This window comes from Urocampus carinirostris, chromosome 19, assembly GCF_059441175.1.
Source record: "Urocampus carinirostris isolate Australia breed hairy pipefish chromosome 19, RoL_Ucar_1.0, whole genome shotgun sequence".
NCBI classification, from domain to species: domain Eukaryota; kingdom Metazoa; phylum Chordata; class Actinopteri; order Syngnathiformes; family Syngnathidae; genus Urocampus; species Urocampus carinirostris.
In genome coordinates, this window is record NC_142367.1 from 20,531,893 (window position 1) to 20,547,936 (window position 16,044).

Here is a 16,044-nt window from a genome sequence, read left to right on the forward strand (position 1 = left end):
AATTAGATGAACCCGAAAATAGATTTAAGATGTGGATTGCGTCTCCAAACTACACTACTGCAGCAAGTTTTGTTGCAACCCTGAAGATAATGAAGGGGGGAAACCCGTTCACAGATGATGGCTACATAAAAAGGTCATTCATCAAGATATCAGAACACATTTGCAGATACTAAGAACACAAGTGAAATAATACAGAGCATTGAAGGCATGCCTCTCTCTGCAAAGACACTGAAGTAAAGGGCCAGTCCATCACCGAATAGCAAATCAAGGACATTCATCCTCAGCATACTCAATTGCCTCTGATGAGTCCTGTGATGTGATAGATTTCTTTATTGGATTTTGTCAGAGCAACAAAATATACTGTAATTCAATAACATTGTAATGACGTTAAATTTAAAGCAGTATCCTTCGGTGGCCTGAAAAGGGATAGGTGCCACCAGGCTGTTCTTGCCCAAGACACACCACAGGAAATGCTGCCCCTATGACCTGTGTGGTTAAGGGATCCACCCACCCACCATCCTAAAACAGAGTAGTCACGAGTGTGATGCATCAATCTCCCCATGATGCACTGCATTTAACTTAGATATTTTGATAGTAGGCTTATATACCTGATACAGATAAGAGACGCTCCCCTACTTACGAACGAGATAGGTTCCTGACAATCGTTTGTAAGTTGTTTCAGTGCTATATTTTGTATGTTTAAGGTTTATATAAGTATGTTTAAGATATATATAAGTAATCTGTATTGTTTTGCACTGAATAATAAACATTTGATAAAATAATATGCTCTATAAAGATAAATAAAGTGAAGTTGGACTTACTTTTGGAAGATAGGCTTCAAGATTAGGCAACTTCCTCCTCTGTGGTAAAAAGTGTTTGAAAACAAGCGATCCGACCACTTTCTCAACCGCATCAAGCTTTCTTATTCCCTCACATTTCAAATGAAACGGCTCGCCTCTTCTTTACACTTTATCCCAACCGTATTGAATGGATGCGCCAGATATTAAACAATAAAAATGTCAAAGCACTTATACAGTATAGTATACTTACACGCAAACTAGGAAGAGGAAGCCAGATTTCTTCTTCGGGGTGGATTCTGGGTGACCTCTCACAGCGTCACCACATGCCGGTAGCGGCGGAAAGAAGCACAACAGTAATGTCCTGTACTCGGAAAAAGGTGCACACGATACAAAATCTGACTTACAGCAATGTCCGGATATTTTTCGACATCCTGAAAAAATGTTCATATCTACCGTTTTTCGTAACTCAAATGTTCGTAAGTAGGGGAACGTCTGTATATACAGCATGTGTTGTATTCATTATTAGGCTTATATTTAAATTTTTTGTGGCTCGAGACGAATTTGGTGTTTTTTGGTCTAACATGGCTCTTTTGACATTTTGGGTTGCCGACCCCTGGACTATTAAACTACAACGATCTAGATCCATATTAATGAATTAAAGTAGGGGTGTCAAACTCATTTGAACTCGGGGGCCCGCACGATAGAACAAACATTCTCCCGGGGGCCGGACTAATAGATTAAAGAGAAAGAAAAAGAGAGATAAAGAAATAAGAGAAAGAGGGAGGGAATAGGAGAGAGGGCGGGACAAAGAAAGAAAAGAGAGAGGGAGAGAGCGTGAGAAACAAAAGAGATAAAAAGCCATGAGAGAGGGGGAAAAGAAGGGAAGAGGAGGAAAGAAATCCAAAGAGAAATAGAAAGACAGAAGGAGAGAAAAGAGAAAAGACAGCGCAAAGGGTAGGAAGAGAGAAAGAGAAAAAGGAAAAAAAGAAGTTAGAGAAAATTAAGTTAAAAAGACACAGGGAGAGAAAGAGACAAAGAGCAACAATGGAAGAGAAAAAGAGACACAGGGAATGAAGGAGACAGACAGAGAGAGAGAGAGAGAGAGAGAGAGAGAGAGAGAGAGAGAGAGAGAGAGAGAGAGAGAGAGAGAGAGAGAGAGAGAGAGAGAGAGAGAGAGAGAGAGAGAGAGAGAGAGAGAGAGAGAGAGAGAGAGAGAGAGAGAGAGAGAGAGAGAGAGAGAGAGAGAGAGAGAGAGAGAGAGAGAGAGAGAGATAAATAAATACAAGTACAGTGTCTTTGTGAGAGCCACCTGGCTTTGGCAACATCAAGTTGACATATTTCAACCTGCAGCTTGTTTTTCTCTTGCGCTTCTCTGAGTGTTGTCTCGCGGGCCGGATTCAATCCCATAGCCGGCCTGATGTGGCCCGCGGGCCGCCTGTTTGACACATGTGATCTAGAAAGATCAAGCTAATCAAACTTAATCCGGAAACATTGAGTTTCGCCTTGATGCGCTCGACCGGATCATTGTTTTGAGTCCGCATTTGTTTTTCTGGCGCCTCGCGCAGGACCGCCTGTTCTTCGTCATGGAGTACGTGAACGGCGGCGACCTGATGTTCCAGATCCAGCGCTCGCGCAAGTTCGACGAGCCCCGCTCGCGATTTTACGCCGCCGAGGTCACGTCGGCGCTCATGTTCCTGCACCGCAACGGCGTGATTTACAGGTAGGGGTTTTGCGCAAAAGCGGCTGATGTTTTAGGTTGTCATTGATTTTTGGAATTCCGATAAGGGACCTGAAGCTGGATAACATCCTGCTGGACGCAGAGGGGCACTGCAAGCTGGCCGACTTCGGGATGTGCAAAGAGGGCATCATGAACGGCGTCACCACCACCACTTTCTGCGGCACGCCGGATTACATCGCTCCAGAGGTGAAAGCAGGCCACGCTCGCAAATCTTTAGCAGTACAAAGGCCTCTCGCTACTTCGCGCTTCAGCAATCGCTGGTTCACTCCTTGGTAGATAATTTTCTAAAGTAAAAAAACAAGTTCCAATAAAAAAACAAAACAACGGATGCTTCCCGAACATTTGGGGCAGCCAAGATTCAAGCCGATTGGCCCCACCTCTTGACTTGAGATCTCCGATGCCGATTGGCCAATTCATATCATAGCCTCTTCAATACTGCACTGTGACCGGACACCTGCTCTGCTTTCTTCTGCATCTTGCTGAGTAGAGTTTGTGTCCCACTCCTTTTGTCATGCCGCCTAAACGATGCATATCTTTGTGTCTGTCCATCTGTCTGTCTCCGACTGTCTGTCTCAGTCTCTCTGTCTCTGGAAAAGTAATTTAAAATAAGTACTGGGTTTCAATGTGTGCTCTCTCTCTTTCTCTCTTTCTCTCTCAAAAAGTCAAGTAATTTAAATTAAGTACTGTGTTTCAATTTCTACTCTCTCTTGCTCTCTCTCTCTTTCTCTCTCTCAAAAAGTCAAATAATTTAAATTGAGTACTGGGTTTCAATTTTTGCTCTCTTTTTCTCTCTCCGTCTCTCTGTCTCTGTGTCTATCTGTCTCTCAGTCTCTCTCTCTCTCCCTCTGGAAAAGTCCAGTAATTCAAAATAAGTACTGGGTTTCAATGTGCGCACTCTCTCTCGCCCTTTCTCTCTCTCTCTTAAAAATTCAAGTACAGTAATTTAAATTAATTACTGTGTTTTAATTTCAACTCTCTCTCTCTCTCTTTCTCTCTCTCTCTCTCTCTCTCTCTCACTCAAAAAGTCAAATAATTTCAATCAAGTACTGGGTTGCAATTTTTGCTCTCTTGCTCTCTCTCTTTCTCTTGCTCTCTCTCTCTTGCTCTCTCTCTCTCGTACTTTTGGTGAGCATGTCTCCTTTTGTGGCCGTCAGATCCTCCAGGAGCTGGAATACGGCGCCTCGGTGGACTGGTGGGCGCTGGGAGTCCTGATGTACGAGATGATGGCGGGCCAGCCCCCGTTCGAGGCCGACAACGAGGACGATTTGTTCGAGTCCATCCTGCACGATGACGTCCTCTATCCCGTCTGGCTCAGCAAGGAGGCCGTGTCCATCTTGCGAGCGGTACGCATTTTATACCATTATCCCTCTTTGGACATTTTTTACATTTTCAGAGAAAACGGCTAAGATATGTTTACTGGATTTTCCGGAGTATGACTCTTTCCGCAGTATAAGTCGCACCAGCCATAAAATGCACAATGAAGAATAAAAAAACCTGTAAGTCGCACTGGAGTATAAGTCGCATTTTGGGGGAATATTTTGGGATAAAATCCAACACCAAAAAATGTCATCTTGAAAGGCTAAATAAGCTCAAACAGGATACGAACCTTGCATGAATTACTTCTAGTAACGACGTAACAACAGGCTAAATAGGCGTACGGTATGCTAATGTTACACACTCGAATACACCAGTAACAACGTAACATCCATCCAGCCATCATCTGCACCGCTTATCCTCAGTAGGGTCACGGGGGTGCTGGAGCCCATCTCAGTTATCTTCGGGCTGTGGGCAGGGGACACCCTGAACTGGTTGCCAGCCAGTCGCAGGGAACACAGAGACAGACAAATCGTTCGCTCGTTCACACCTAGGGACAATTTGGTCCTGCCAATTAACCTGAAGTGCATGTTTTTGGAATGTGGGAGGAAACCGGAGTGCCCGGAGGAAACCCACGCAAGCACAGGGAGAACATGCAAACTCCACACAGGAGGTCTGATCTAACCATTGCGCCGCCGTGCTGCCCTACAACGTAACATATTAAGAGTTATTTAGATAACTAGCATAAAGAACCTATAAGTTTAACTCCAAATCACTAAATCCAATGAAATACTCATCCTCAATGTCACTTTTACCGGTAAACAACTCCTCCATTTCGGGGCGATAAGCCGCTTCCTCTTTCCGATTCGGAAAAATGTCCACCGACAAGGTTGAAATGATCAGCACTGGCCTAGAGCTCCCTCTTGTGGTTTAGTATAAATATGACTGGTGAAGTGATATACAGTATCGGTAATACATATTTCAAACTCAATGATATAATAATGTGTTCAGAATTTCACATGCAAGTCTCATCGGAGTATAAGTCGCACCCATCGCCAAACTAAAAAACTTACACTTATAGTCCGGAAAATATAATCCTGACTTTTATATGTACAACTGCTTCCTACATGTATAATTACATTCTGGTTCCTGATACTTAGAAGTGTTCCTTCATTGACCAAAAAATCCTTTGTTCGTTGTTTTATTTTGAAATCGTTTTCTTGACTTTACAAGCAAAATAGCGTTGCCAGGTGAATAAAACAACAAAAGCAGACCACATAGATAGATGGTTTTGTTGGTATTTATTGGGAGTGCCTCGACACAAAACCTAGCTAAAGACACTTGTGGAGGCCTAAAGCACACTTGGGGAAATGTTCATGAAATGTTTAGAAGCCTATAAGTCACAGACAAATCAGGAATGAAGTTAGATCACTTTTTTTTTTTCAATTAATTTATTTTAATTTATAATATTTTTAAATATGCACAGTATAGACTATTTTTTATTATAATTATAATTAATAATTTACTGTTTTCTTGAAATTATAATTTATTTTTCATTCATTTTTTTTAATTTTATTGTCAAAATAATACGTAATAATACGGAATTGTAAATTTATAGTTTTCGGGGTAAATAATAGTTCAAATATGTTGTAATATATTTTTCTCCATCTCCATTTTTTTTTCAACTGTCGCGTTTTTTTTTAATTGCAATTTTGTTTCAACCAAAATATCATATATATATTTTTCATTTTTCTCGATGTTATTTTCAATTCTGATTATTCTAAACTGAAATATTCGTTTCAAGTTGTGTGTCCCACTCCCCTGCAAAACTACAGTATCATATTTCTTTAATAAATCATTAAAGAGCATCAGAACATGAAACAAATACATGTTGAAAATAGCTGTTAAAAAACAAAGAATGAAAAAAAATAATAAAAATATTAATTTATCTTCTTGCCTAGGGATTCTTGAAAAACTGATCCAATGACGTCCGCTTTTGCCGGATTTTGACAATTCATCTGAAATGCGTGAGGCAGATGTAGCGATAGCCCAGCTTTTCGACACTTTCCTGGTGATTCCTTTTCACGAATACCGAAACTTAATGGAATATTACTAAAATGTCTTTAATTTGGGCTGACTGAATGATGGCTGAGTCCTCCTCCCCGCTATCTTGGTGGAACCCTTCCTCCTTGTTTCTGAACTGTGATGGTGACACGAAGAGCATGCTAGTAGTACGCTAAGCATTGGGTGGCCAGTCATATTTCAAGCGATAGCCAGTTTGTTTATGTTCGGCGAATAGCAGCGCGTACTTTACTGTTATTTTGACTTTGTATCACTTCCACTCTAGCCAAAAGGTTCCATTGACATTTTTACACACTCCAACACACTGAAAGGGCACTTGACATCATTTAGCGACGAGGCGTTTAGGGTCCGCTTAAAAAAAGGAAATAATAATCTGCCGCGGGTTCCGAAAACGAACAATGCGATCACAGAGCCGAAAATTGCTGTTGGTGTACTTGACGCCGTAACAAAAGGGTGCGCTTTCAGGGGTTGCGAAACCTGCGGCCCCCTCGGCTGACCTGCACCATTAGACGCCTCTCGCAGCCGTTACTGATGCAAACGTAGTCATTAATCCGGGGCCGTTCTCTCCCTGCCATTGACCAGATAAAAGCAGCGACGCAAAATATAAATGTGCCGTTATCCTTTGCTAGTTCACGCTTCATACTTGGCGGTCTCAGTGCATCGAGGTTAAAGAACATTCATTAAAGAGACAGTGTGTATACCGATCGATGTCGCTGTGTAGTGAAACAAAAACTATTGGGACTCAAAGTGACCAAAATGCACAATATTTTTTCTTTGATTTTTTTTTAAAAAATTTTTTGGTGCCTTTCGTGAATGAAAGAGAAACTGAAAAGAAAAACAACAGAACCAAAACATAAAGGGGAAAAAAATTGAACAGGGAAGACACATTAAAAACAAAAAAGGAAGATAAAAAAATGAAAAAAGAATAAAAAGGGGAAAAAGGGTAATTGAAAAGAAAAAATAGGGAAGAACAAAATAAAAAATGAAAGAAAAAAGGAAAAGAAAGATAACAAAACAAATAACACACAGAAAATCAAGAAAGGAGAAAAATGAAGGAATATACAGAAAAATAGCCATAAAAGAAAAGAGACAAAAGAAGAGAGAAAAGCAAGGGCAAAGATATTAAAAGAAAGATGATAAATGGAAATAAGTCAGAAAAAAAGAAAAATGATAGACATGGTTTTTGAATGTGGGAGGAAACCAGAATGCCAGCACGGGGGAGACCATGCAATTTCCGCACAGGAGGATTCGATTCCATGACCTCAAAACTGTGCCGCGGACTCGCTAACCACTCAGCCGCCGTGCTGCCCTACACACTGTCCCTTAAATACAATTGAACACAAATTCAAGACTTGCTGTTTGTGTTCTGTATCTATGTTGGTTTTCTGTCTATATTTTCGCCCAAAATATAATGCACTCAAGCATTCGATCCATTATCCCCTATTCTATATCGCTGCGAGCGGGGGATCGGTAGACGACACTTTTATCGGGGTCCGTTGATGAAACACTGTGAGTGTAGACCAGACCTGGGCACCCCAGTCCTGGAGGGAACCAGGTCCTTCCTGGTTTTTGAGGTTTCTCTGCTCCAATACAGGTGATTCTAAGCTCCTGCCGGCTTGCTACCGGTAATTTGTATCAATGAGTTGAAGAAGAGAAACCTACAAACTCATGCAGAGCATGCGGCCCTCCAGGTGTGGTGTAGACTATAGTTGAATCTGCACTATATATACAGGATTGAGACAGATGCTCAACGGGTGCACGTGCTGAAATCAGTAGCGTTAGTAACAGTAGGTTAATAGCTCGAGTTCTATTTTATCTCTGAGCCAGATGTACTCACAAAAGGAGCCACACGCGGCCCGCGAGCCATAGGTTCCGGACACCCGGACCGCAGTATTTTCACCCTGATGTTTTTGTGTACGTACAGTTCATGACCAAGAATCCGGCCAAGCGCCTGGGCTGCGTGGTGAGCCAAGGCTGCGAGGAGGCCATCAAAACGCATCCCTTCTTCCGTGAGATTGACTGGTTGCTGCTGGAGCAGAGGAAAGTGCGGCCTCCCTTCAAGCCACGCATAGTAAGAACGACAAAACTACTCCACTAAATATAAAAAAGCACCTAAAATGATACACGGGGATCAGTCACAACTAAGAAAACTATTAAAGGTAGGTGACAGCTTGATGTCTCTGTATTGTGTTGTACAGCCAAAAACGAGCGCTAAGTGCACAAGGAAGAATACTAACTACGGAAACTCAAAGTGACCAAACAACATAATTTTGCCAGGGTTTAAAAATGAAATAAAAAAGAAAGAGGAAAAAACTGAAAAGGGCAAAATAGAAAAGAAAAGAGAAGAGGGGGAAAAATAAAAGAAAAAAAATATCTTTCCTTCTCTCTCTCTTCTTTCTTTCCTCCTCTCTATCAATGTGTGACTGTGTGTGTGAAAGGAGAACGAAAAAAATAGAAAACGAATGAAAAAAAGGAAAAGAGAGATTAAAAAAAAAACAGAATAAAGAAATAACAAATAGAAAATCGAAGAAAAAAGAAGGAAAGAAAGAAGCACGTCATAAACTGCTTTGGGAAGTCTTCAGTGACTTGAAAATTGCTATATAAATACAGAACATCATTCTTAAAATTATGAAAAAGAAGAGAGAAAAGGGAAATATTTTGCAAAAAGAAGAGAGAGAAAAAGGGTAGATTTATCAGAAAGATGGGAGCCAATCGTTTCAAATGTCAATCAATAAATGTAACAATAAATACATAATCTATTGAATAAACAAATGCTGTTGATGTTTTCATGGTCGTTCATATATTTTCCCTTATTATTTAAACCAACATTGTTTTGGAGTTATTTTTACCACTAGGAGGCGCTACATAATACACAATGTACCTTTAATGAAAAAAAGCCATTTAATGCATTTTAATGATGTAACGAGGACCCCTGGTGGCGGCTCATGAAGTGTAATAGGGGACGGTTCACAGATGGGGGCGCTGTCTTATTGTGATTGATTACAGTGTGAGAAAACCAAAATAAAAAAATAGAAATCATCTAATTTGGAAACACACATAAATCAAGAGAAAATCACCAAAAATGTATGTTAATACAGAAAATCAAGATGTTGATTTTATACTAAATTATTATTATCGGTAATATTTAATATCAATCAATAAATAAAATGATCTTTTGTTATTTAAATTAGGGGGCGGGGCCAAGCGTCTGATAAAATAACGGTTATTGCATAGCCCTTGAATTGTGGGGAAGCCTATAAATATTGAATTTCATCTATACCTTATTTTAATTATTTTTCTTGTTTTTGTATCTGTGTTTGATCATTATTTCGATTCATAATATTTACGAAATTATTTTTATTTTCTAATTATATATTTTTTGTTGTATATTCAATTTTAGCGTCAAATTTGATGGTCCTCCCTGATGTCCAAATAGGAATTTAATAAGAAACAAATCATGAAATTATTATTTCATTTTGATATATTATTTTTTTTTAAATCTGGTTTAACATTTTCTTTTTCTCACCCACCTATTTTTCATTATTTAAAAGAATTAGTTTTTCTAAATTCATCTTTGCATTTCTGTATCAAAGGAGTCCAACTCGTGCGGCCCGAAACGCCAATTTATGTGGCCCACGAGAGAAGCAAAAGAGACAAATGAGCCTGCAGTTTTAAATATGTCCACTGGGTGTCACCAAAGCCAGACGTCACTCGCAACGCACATACCGAAGTTTCATCTACTGACTGCCGTTTATCAACCAGAGAACATTGAGGAAACCCATCCCGTTATTTTACTTGGAATAAAAGTCACAGACGTGTGGTTTACGACCATATGGAAAATAAGAAAATATGCAAACATAGCACCTGTGTGTTTTTTTGGAAGTTTAAAGAAGCTTTACTTCCTTTCTAACCGAGACATTACATCAGTCAGGTAAACGTGAAAAAATAAAACTCTTCTCTCTTTGGATCTTTATTTCTCTCTTTCTTTCCCCCTCTCTCACTATTTGTCTTTTTCTCTTTTGTTTCTCATGTTTTCTCTCTCTTCTCTCTCTTTCTCTCTCTCTCTTTCTCCCTTTATCTCTGTCCCACCCTCTCTCTCTCCTTTCCTCCCCTTTTCTCTCTCTCTGTCCCTCTCTTTTTCCCTCTGTTTCTCTTGTATTCTCTTTCTTTGTTTCTCTTTGTCTCTTTCTCTCTCTCTGTCTTTTTACCTTCTTTTGCTCTCTGTTTTCTTTTTTCCTTCTCTCTCTCTCTCTCTCTCTCTCTCTCTTTGTCTCTCTTACTTTCCCCTTCTCTTTATCTCTTTCTATTTCTCTTTGGCTTAATTTATTTCTCTATTTTTCTTTCCCCCTCTCTCACTAGTTCTCTTTTTATCTCTTTTGTTTCTCACGTTCTCTCTCTCTTTCTCCCTCTCTTTTTTATCCCACCCTCTCTCTTTTTTCTCTCTTTCTTGCTTTCTTTGTCCCACTCTCTCTCTCTCTCTTCTCTCTCTCTTTCTCTTTCTTTGTCCCACCCTCTCTCTTTTTCTCTCCCTCTCTTCCTCTTATCTCTTTCTATTTCTTTCTCTCTGATCTACTAGTCTGGCCACCGAGATCATGTTTGTTCTATTGTGTGGTCCCAGAGTTAAAATAAGTTTGACACCCCTCGTATAGAGCATTGTCTCAGTAAGGCAGACCTCCAAATTTTAGTTCAGTGTCATCTGCATAGCAATAGAAACTAATATTATATTGAATTAAGTACGTACTAAAAAGAAGGAGGCTGAGTACAGAGCCCTGAGGAACGCCACGGGTGACATAATGATTCACACCGGATTTTTTCTCTATATGGTACTGGTGGAATTGAACAAGTGCCGTAGAAAGTCCTTAAAAGTGCTTGGAAAAGGTGGAGGAACCCTGAGGTATATACTGGTATACATGACCACGTTCTCCAAGGTTTTTTTTTTTTTCTATCTTCCTTAGAAAACCAAGCGCGATGTGAACAACTTTGACCAGGATTTTACCAAGGAGGATCCGGTCCTGACGCCCACCGATGAGGCCATCATCCGCCAGATCAACCAGGACGAGTTCAAGGACTTCTCCTATTGCGCCCCCGAAGAGACACACACTTAACCCTCAAAGACACACATAAAGACACACTCAAAGACACACACTTTTTTTCGACGCTGTCGCTGCACCATGCGTTGTCGTTCTTGTCGTTGCCTGGATTTTTTTGCACATCCGCTTAAATACACTTAAACAAACTTTCAGTGTGTCCCGAAAGGATTTAAGGGTGCTTGGTTTTCCCCCATTTATTACGTGACAGCCTTAAATTTACATTTTTTGTTCTTGTTATTTTTGTGTTACACTACACAATTTGTTTTTTTGAAATACCACAGTTAGCTGAAAATTACTTAATTTTTATTTAAAAATGTGGCTTATTCTGGGTTTTTTACACTGGGAATTATTATTATTTATTATTAAATAATTATAAAAAATATTAGATTTACACATATGTTAAAAATGAATAGGAATGGGTAGAGTCAATATTTGTTTTCATAGAAATGTTATAATTATTATAGTTATACATATTGTATACAATTATATAATAAAAATATGTATAATTTTTATACCATCTCTAGAATTTTTATCATCTATTTTTTCAGAATGTGATTGACTTGCCTTCAATCAACATCGCTAGTTTTTTTTTTTGAAATAGAACATCAATGCTAGTTTAGTTAGCCTAATAAGTCCGCTATGTGCGTTAGCATAAAGCTATCAAAGCATTCACAAGTCATAGTTATAGTTATGTGTTTTTTTCCAATGCTACATCATTGCCAGTCTAGTTAGCATAGTCTGTTATGTGTGTTAGCATAAAGCTAGCAGATCATTCTTATGTTATGGTTTTTGTTTTTCTTTTATTCAATGCAACATCAATGCTAGTTTTGTTTAGTCAGCTATGTTTGTTAGCATTGAGCTAGTGCATCATTCATTAGTCATGGTCATTGTATTAATTTTTTCCTTTTTCTAGAGCAACATTAATGCTACTTTTGTTAGCCCAGTCCGCTGTGTGCGTTAGCATTAAGCTAGCATCTCATTGCTAAGTAATGGCTATCATATTCTTGTCCTTTTTAATGCAACCTGAATGCTAATTTTGTTAGCCTAGTCCACTACATGCGTTAGCATAAATCTAGCTGATCATTCAAAAGTCATAATTATTGTATCATTTTTTAGTTTTTCATTACAAAATCAATGCTAGATTTGTTAGCCTCATCCACTGTTTGTTAGCATAAAGCTAATCATCGGTAAATCACAATCATTGCATTCATTATTTTTTTTGAATGCTAGTTTGAGAAATTAAATGTGGATTGGGCATGGCTAAAGAGCTTAAAGTCATATTTATACAAAAAAAAATCTAATCACAAATGGTTTGTCATTTAATGTGGGGAAAACCAAGCATTGAATACTTTGGAGACACATTTTGCTAACACACACAAAAACAAACCTGCGCAAGGAGGCGGCTCATCTTCCCCTCTGCCTGTATACTGTAAATACGACTCCACCTATTAGCCTGTGTCGCTAACCGTCTCGTTTGTGTCGTCCGCGAGCTTGTGGCGCATGGACAAGCGTACCCCCCTGAAAAAAAAACGGACCCCGGACCCTGTTTCGTGCAATACACCCCCCAACCCTCCCCCACCATATTGCTCTCGATCTCTATATATTTTACTTCCTTTTTCTTTGAAATCTATTGGTTTGAATGCCGCTCTTGTCCGCCCAATGAATGTGCAGCTTACTCACAGGCTATTGAACTAATTACGACAAAGCGCCATTTTTTTCGTTTTTTATTTTCTTCCTGAATGTACATTTTGGGCGTTTCCACGGTTACCAGCAGTGTTTCCCCCCACCCTCTTTGCAGCCAAACCGCTTGCTTTTCTTTCTTCTTTTTTTATTTCGAATAATTAATATTATTATTGTAAAGTGTATTATCCGAATGACTTGTTTGTGTATATTACTCTTAACTATACTATAGTAGGTCTGTTACAGAACCAGCAGTTTAATGACCTCACACGGACACACAACAGTAATTCAATTTCAGACTCAGTTTTACCGTATTTATTCGTGTATAACGCTCACTCGGCGTCAAATTTCGTTTCACTTTTTCTCTGCTTAAATAAGCGTGTAAGTCAGAGGGTCTCGACTGGTCGGGGACCCACCATTTCACCCTAATGCGACCCAAACGAGAAATTAAATTCCACTTCTCGTATGTATCCAATACGAGTATTGCACAGTTTAAAGCAGAGATAATAGAAACTTTTCTTCAAAAAATACAATAACCTGTACAACCAAAGTTATTTCAGGTACCGTATACACTTGCATACAGTATAAGCAACCCCATAAAACTGCTTTAAAATAGTCAAATACTAAAAGAAATTCCGAATATGAATAAAGTGTTTACCTAAACATCGCTAATTATTTATTTATGTGGTTGATAAATATACTCGTAAAAATCTGCTGACACTGTTTTCCAATTTTCCCTTTCTTGGGAAGCATTATTGGCATAAAAAGGAAATGAAACCGACAAAATCACAATAAAATGAGATGTGGTCCCTATCAAATGCATGGATTGAACAGGAAGAAGGGGTGTAATCTACCCTCTGTTTTTTTTCCTCTTAGCATTATTTTGCCAAGGCGCGTAGCCCTGCTACCCACTTAAAACTGACCCTATTTTGGGTCCCGGGCCAACAGTTGAAACACACCGATGTATGTGACAAATGTTGAACTTAAACTTTGAACACGTAACCAACAATGTATTTATTTAATGTCCTTCAAAGTCAGATACACCAAAGAGCTTTTTTTGCGTTTATATTTTCAGGAGGACTTTCTGTTTCCCCAGTTGTCAAACATTTGTCTCTGGTACCGTAAAACAGTGGGATTATGACATCAAATCAAATTTTATATGTTATGTATGTACATCAATATATATATATATATATATATATATATATATATAATCACTTGTGATCTCGTGGTTAAGATTTGGTGCTCGCACCGCCGCAACCCAGGTTCCATTCCTGTTGCATCCAATGTTTTGTGAATGTGGTCAGCGATAATTTTCGACTGATCCATCATTGCACAAATACGGTAATTAACTACCGTACAACCTCCAATTTAAGCGCACCCAAGATTTGAGGTCTATTTTTTAGGTAAAAAAGTGCTTTTACGTAAACAAATACGTTAACTCATACCAAGGGCGCCCTAAGGTGGCAGTGTTTCCCTTATCGAGTTGATTTTTTTTTTTTGCGTTTTTTTATCATTAAGAGCTACTTTCTGTTTTCTCCATCCTCTAAAATTAGCGAAAAAGTGTGGCACGAGATACATTTGAATGCCTACTTGTATGTCATCTATATCACTTTTGGTCTACTGGTTAGGACTCTTGGACCGCCGCAACCCAGGTTCGATTCCTGTTGCATCCAGATGTGATCAGTGGTCAATTTTTGCAAAAAACAGTAAAAACAAAACCCACAAATGAAACGTGCACCAAAACTTTGAGTTATTTTTTTAGTTAAAAAAAAAAAGTGTGTTATACACGAATAATTACGGTAATACCAAATGCATACACAAGAAATGTTGCGTACACTGTAAATCAAGATGTGTCTAAAGGGGGGAGAGTGTGCGATACATGTCGTGAAGCTTCACAGAATCCAGGGATTAGCCCGATCCCGGTCACACTTATCTTACTTTGTGCCAAAAAAAGGAAAAAAAACGAAAACAAATCTATGTAGTGCGACGGCAGCCGGGCTTTGTCGTCTGTCTGCTGTCCGTCTGTCCGCTCCGACTCCAATAAAATCAATCAAAAGAAGAAAAAGAAACAAGCTCTTCACTTCTGAGTTCTTCCTGTTTTCTGGTTGATCAAGGAGGGGATGTGATGAAGGTTGAGGGAAGCAAAATTCACCCTTGTGATTGATTATTATTGTATTATTTGCACAAAAATGGTACAGAGAGGTACCTAAAATTTACATTTTTTGTTCGATGTCCACTCCTATCTCAAAGGTTTTTTTTACAATCTTATGGGGGTTCTGCAAGGCCTAGACCAGGGGTTTCAAACAGGCCGCCAGCGGGCCGCATCAGGCCCGCTAAAGGATTGAATCCGGCCTGTGAGACAACGCTGAGAGAAGCGCAAGAGAAAAACGAGCTGCAGGTTGAAATATGGCCACTTGATGTTGCCAAAACCAGGTGCCTCTCACACACGCTGTATTTGTATTTTTCTCTCTCACTTTCTTCCTCCCCTTTTTTCTCACTCTCTCTCTCTTTCACTCTCCCTGTCTCTTTCTTTGTTCCTTTTGTCTCTCTCTCTCTCTGTCTTGACCTTATTTTGCTCTTCTTTTCTTTTTCTCCCTCTTTTATCTTTCTCTCCTTTGCTTTCTCCTCTCTTTCTTTCCTTCTCCTTTCTCTTTTCTCTCCTTTGCTCTTTCTCTCTTTCTATTTTTTCTTTGGATTTCTTTCTCTTTCTTTCCCCCTCTCACTATTTCTCTTTTTATCTCTTTTGTTTTTGTTTTTCACGTTCTCTCTCTCTCTCTCTCTCTCTCTATTGCTTTCGCCCTATATCCCTGTCTTTTCTTCTATCCCTCCTCTTTTACCCCTTTCTCTCTCTCTCCTTTTCTATCTCTTTCTATGTCTCTTATTCAGCCTGTTTTTGTCCCTCCATCTAAATTCCCCTCTCTCTCTTTCATCTTCCTCTCTATTTCTCTGTATCTCTCTATATTTCTCTCTTTACCTACCACCTCTGTCCATTTGTTTTTTCTCTTTCTCTTTCTCCATCTCTCTGTTTATCTCTATTTTGTTTTTTTGCCCATCTCTGTCTTTCTATCTCTCTCCCTCTCTCACTTTATCTCTCTACCTCTCTATTTATATTTTTTCTAATTCTAATTCTCTTTCCATCTCGCTCCCTCTCTCGCTGTATCTCCCTATCTCTCTACATTTCTCTTTATTTTTTTCTAATTCGTATTCTCTTTCTCTCTCTGACTCTATATCCCTCTCTCTCTCTCCCTCCCTTTCCTTCTGTCCATATATCTCTCTCTTTCACTATCATTAACATCATCACACCCCCACGGCCTTCCTCTCTGGTGGGTGTTGTCAG

At 39.2% G+C, this 16,044-nt stretch overlaps 1 protein-coding gene across 1 annotated transcript in view; it reads left to right on the forward strand.

Moving 5' to 3' along the window:
* The window catches only part of prkcea (protein kinase C, epsilon a), a 56,154-nt gene extending 42,748 nt beyond the window's left edge, over positions 1 to 13,406 (forward strand). Inside the window, exons 11-15 of the mRNA XM_088324209.1 lie at positions 2,366 to 2,520; positions 2,586 to 2,724; positions 3,693 to 3,881; positions 7,859 to 8,005; positions 10,890 to 13,406. Of these exons, the coding sequence (XP_088180335.1) occupies positions 2,366 to 2,520; positions 2,586 to 2,724; positions 3,693 to 3,881; positions 7,859 to 8,005; positions 10,890 to 11,039 (780 nt within the window). The 3' untranslated portion in view covers positions 11,040 to 13,406. The remainder of the gene's footprint in view (positions 1 to 2,365; positions 2,521 to 2,585; positions 2,725 to 3,692; positions 3,882 to 7,858; positions 8,006 to 10,889) is intronic.
* The last annotated feature ends 2,638 nt before the right edge of the window (positions 13,407 to 16,044 follow it).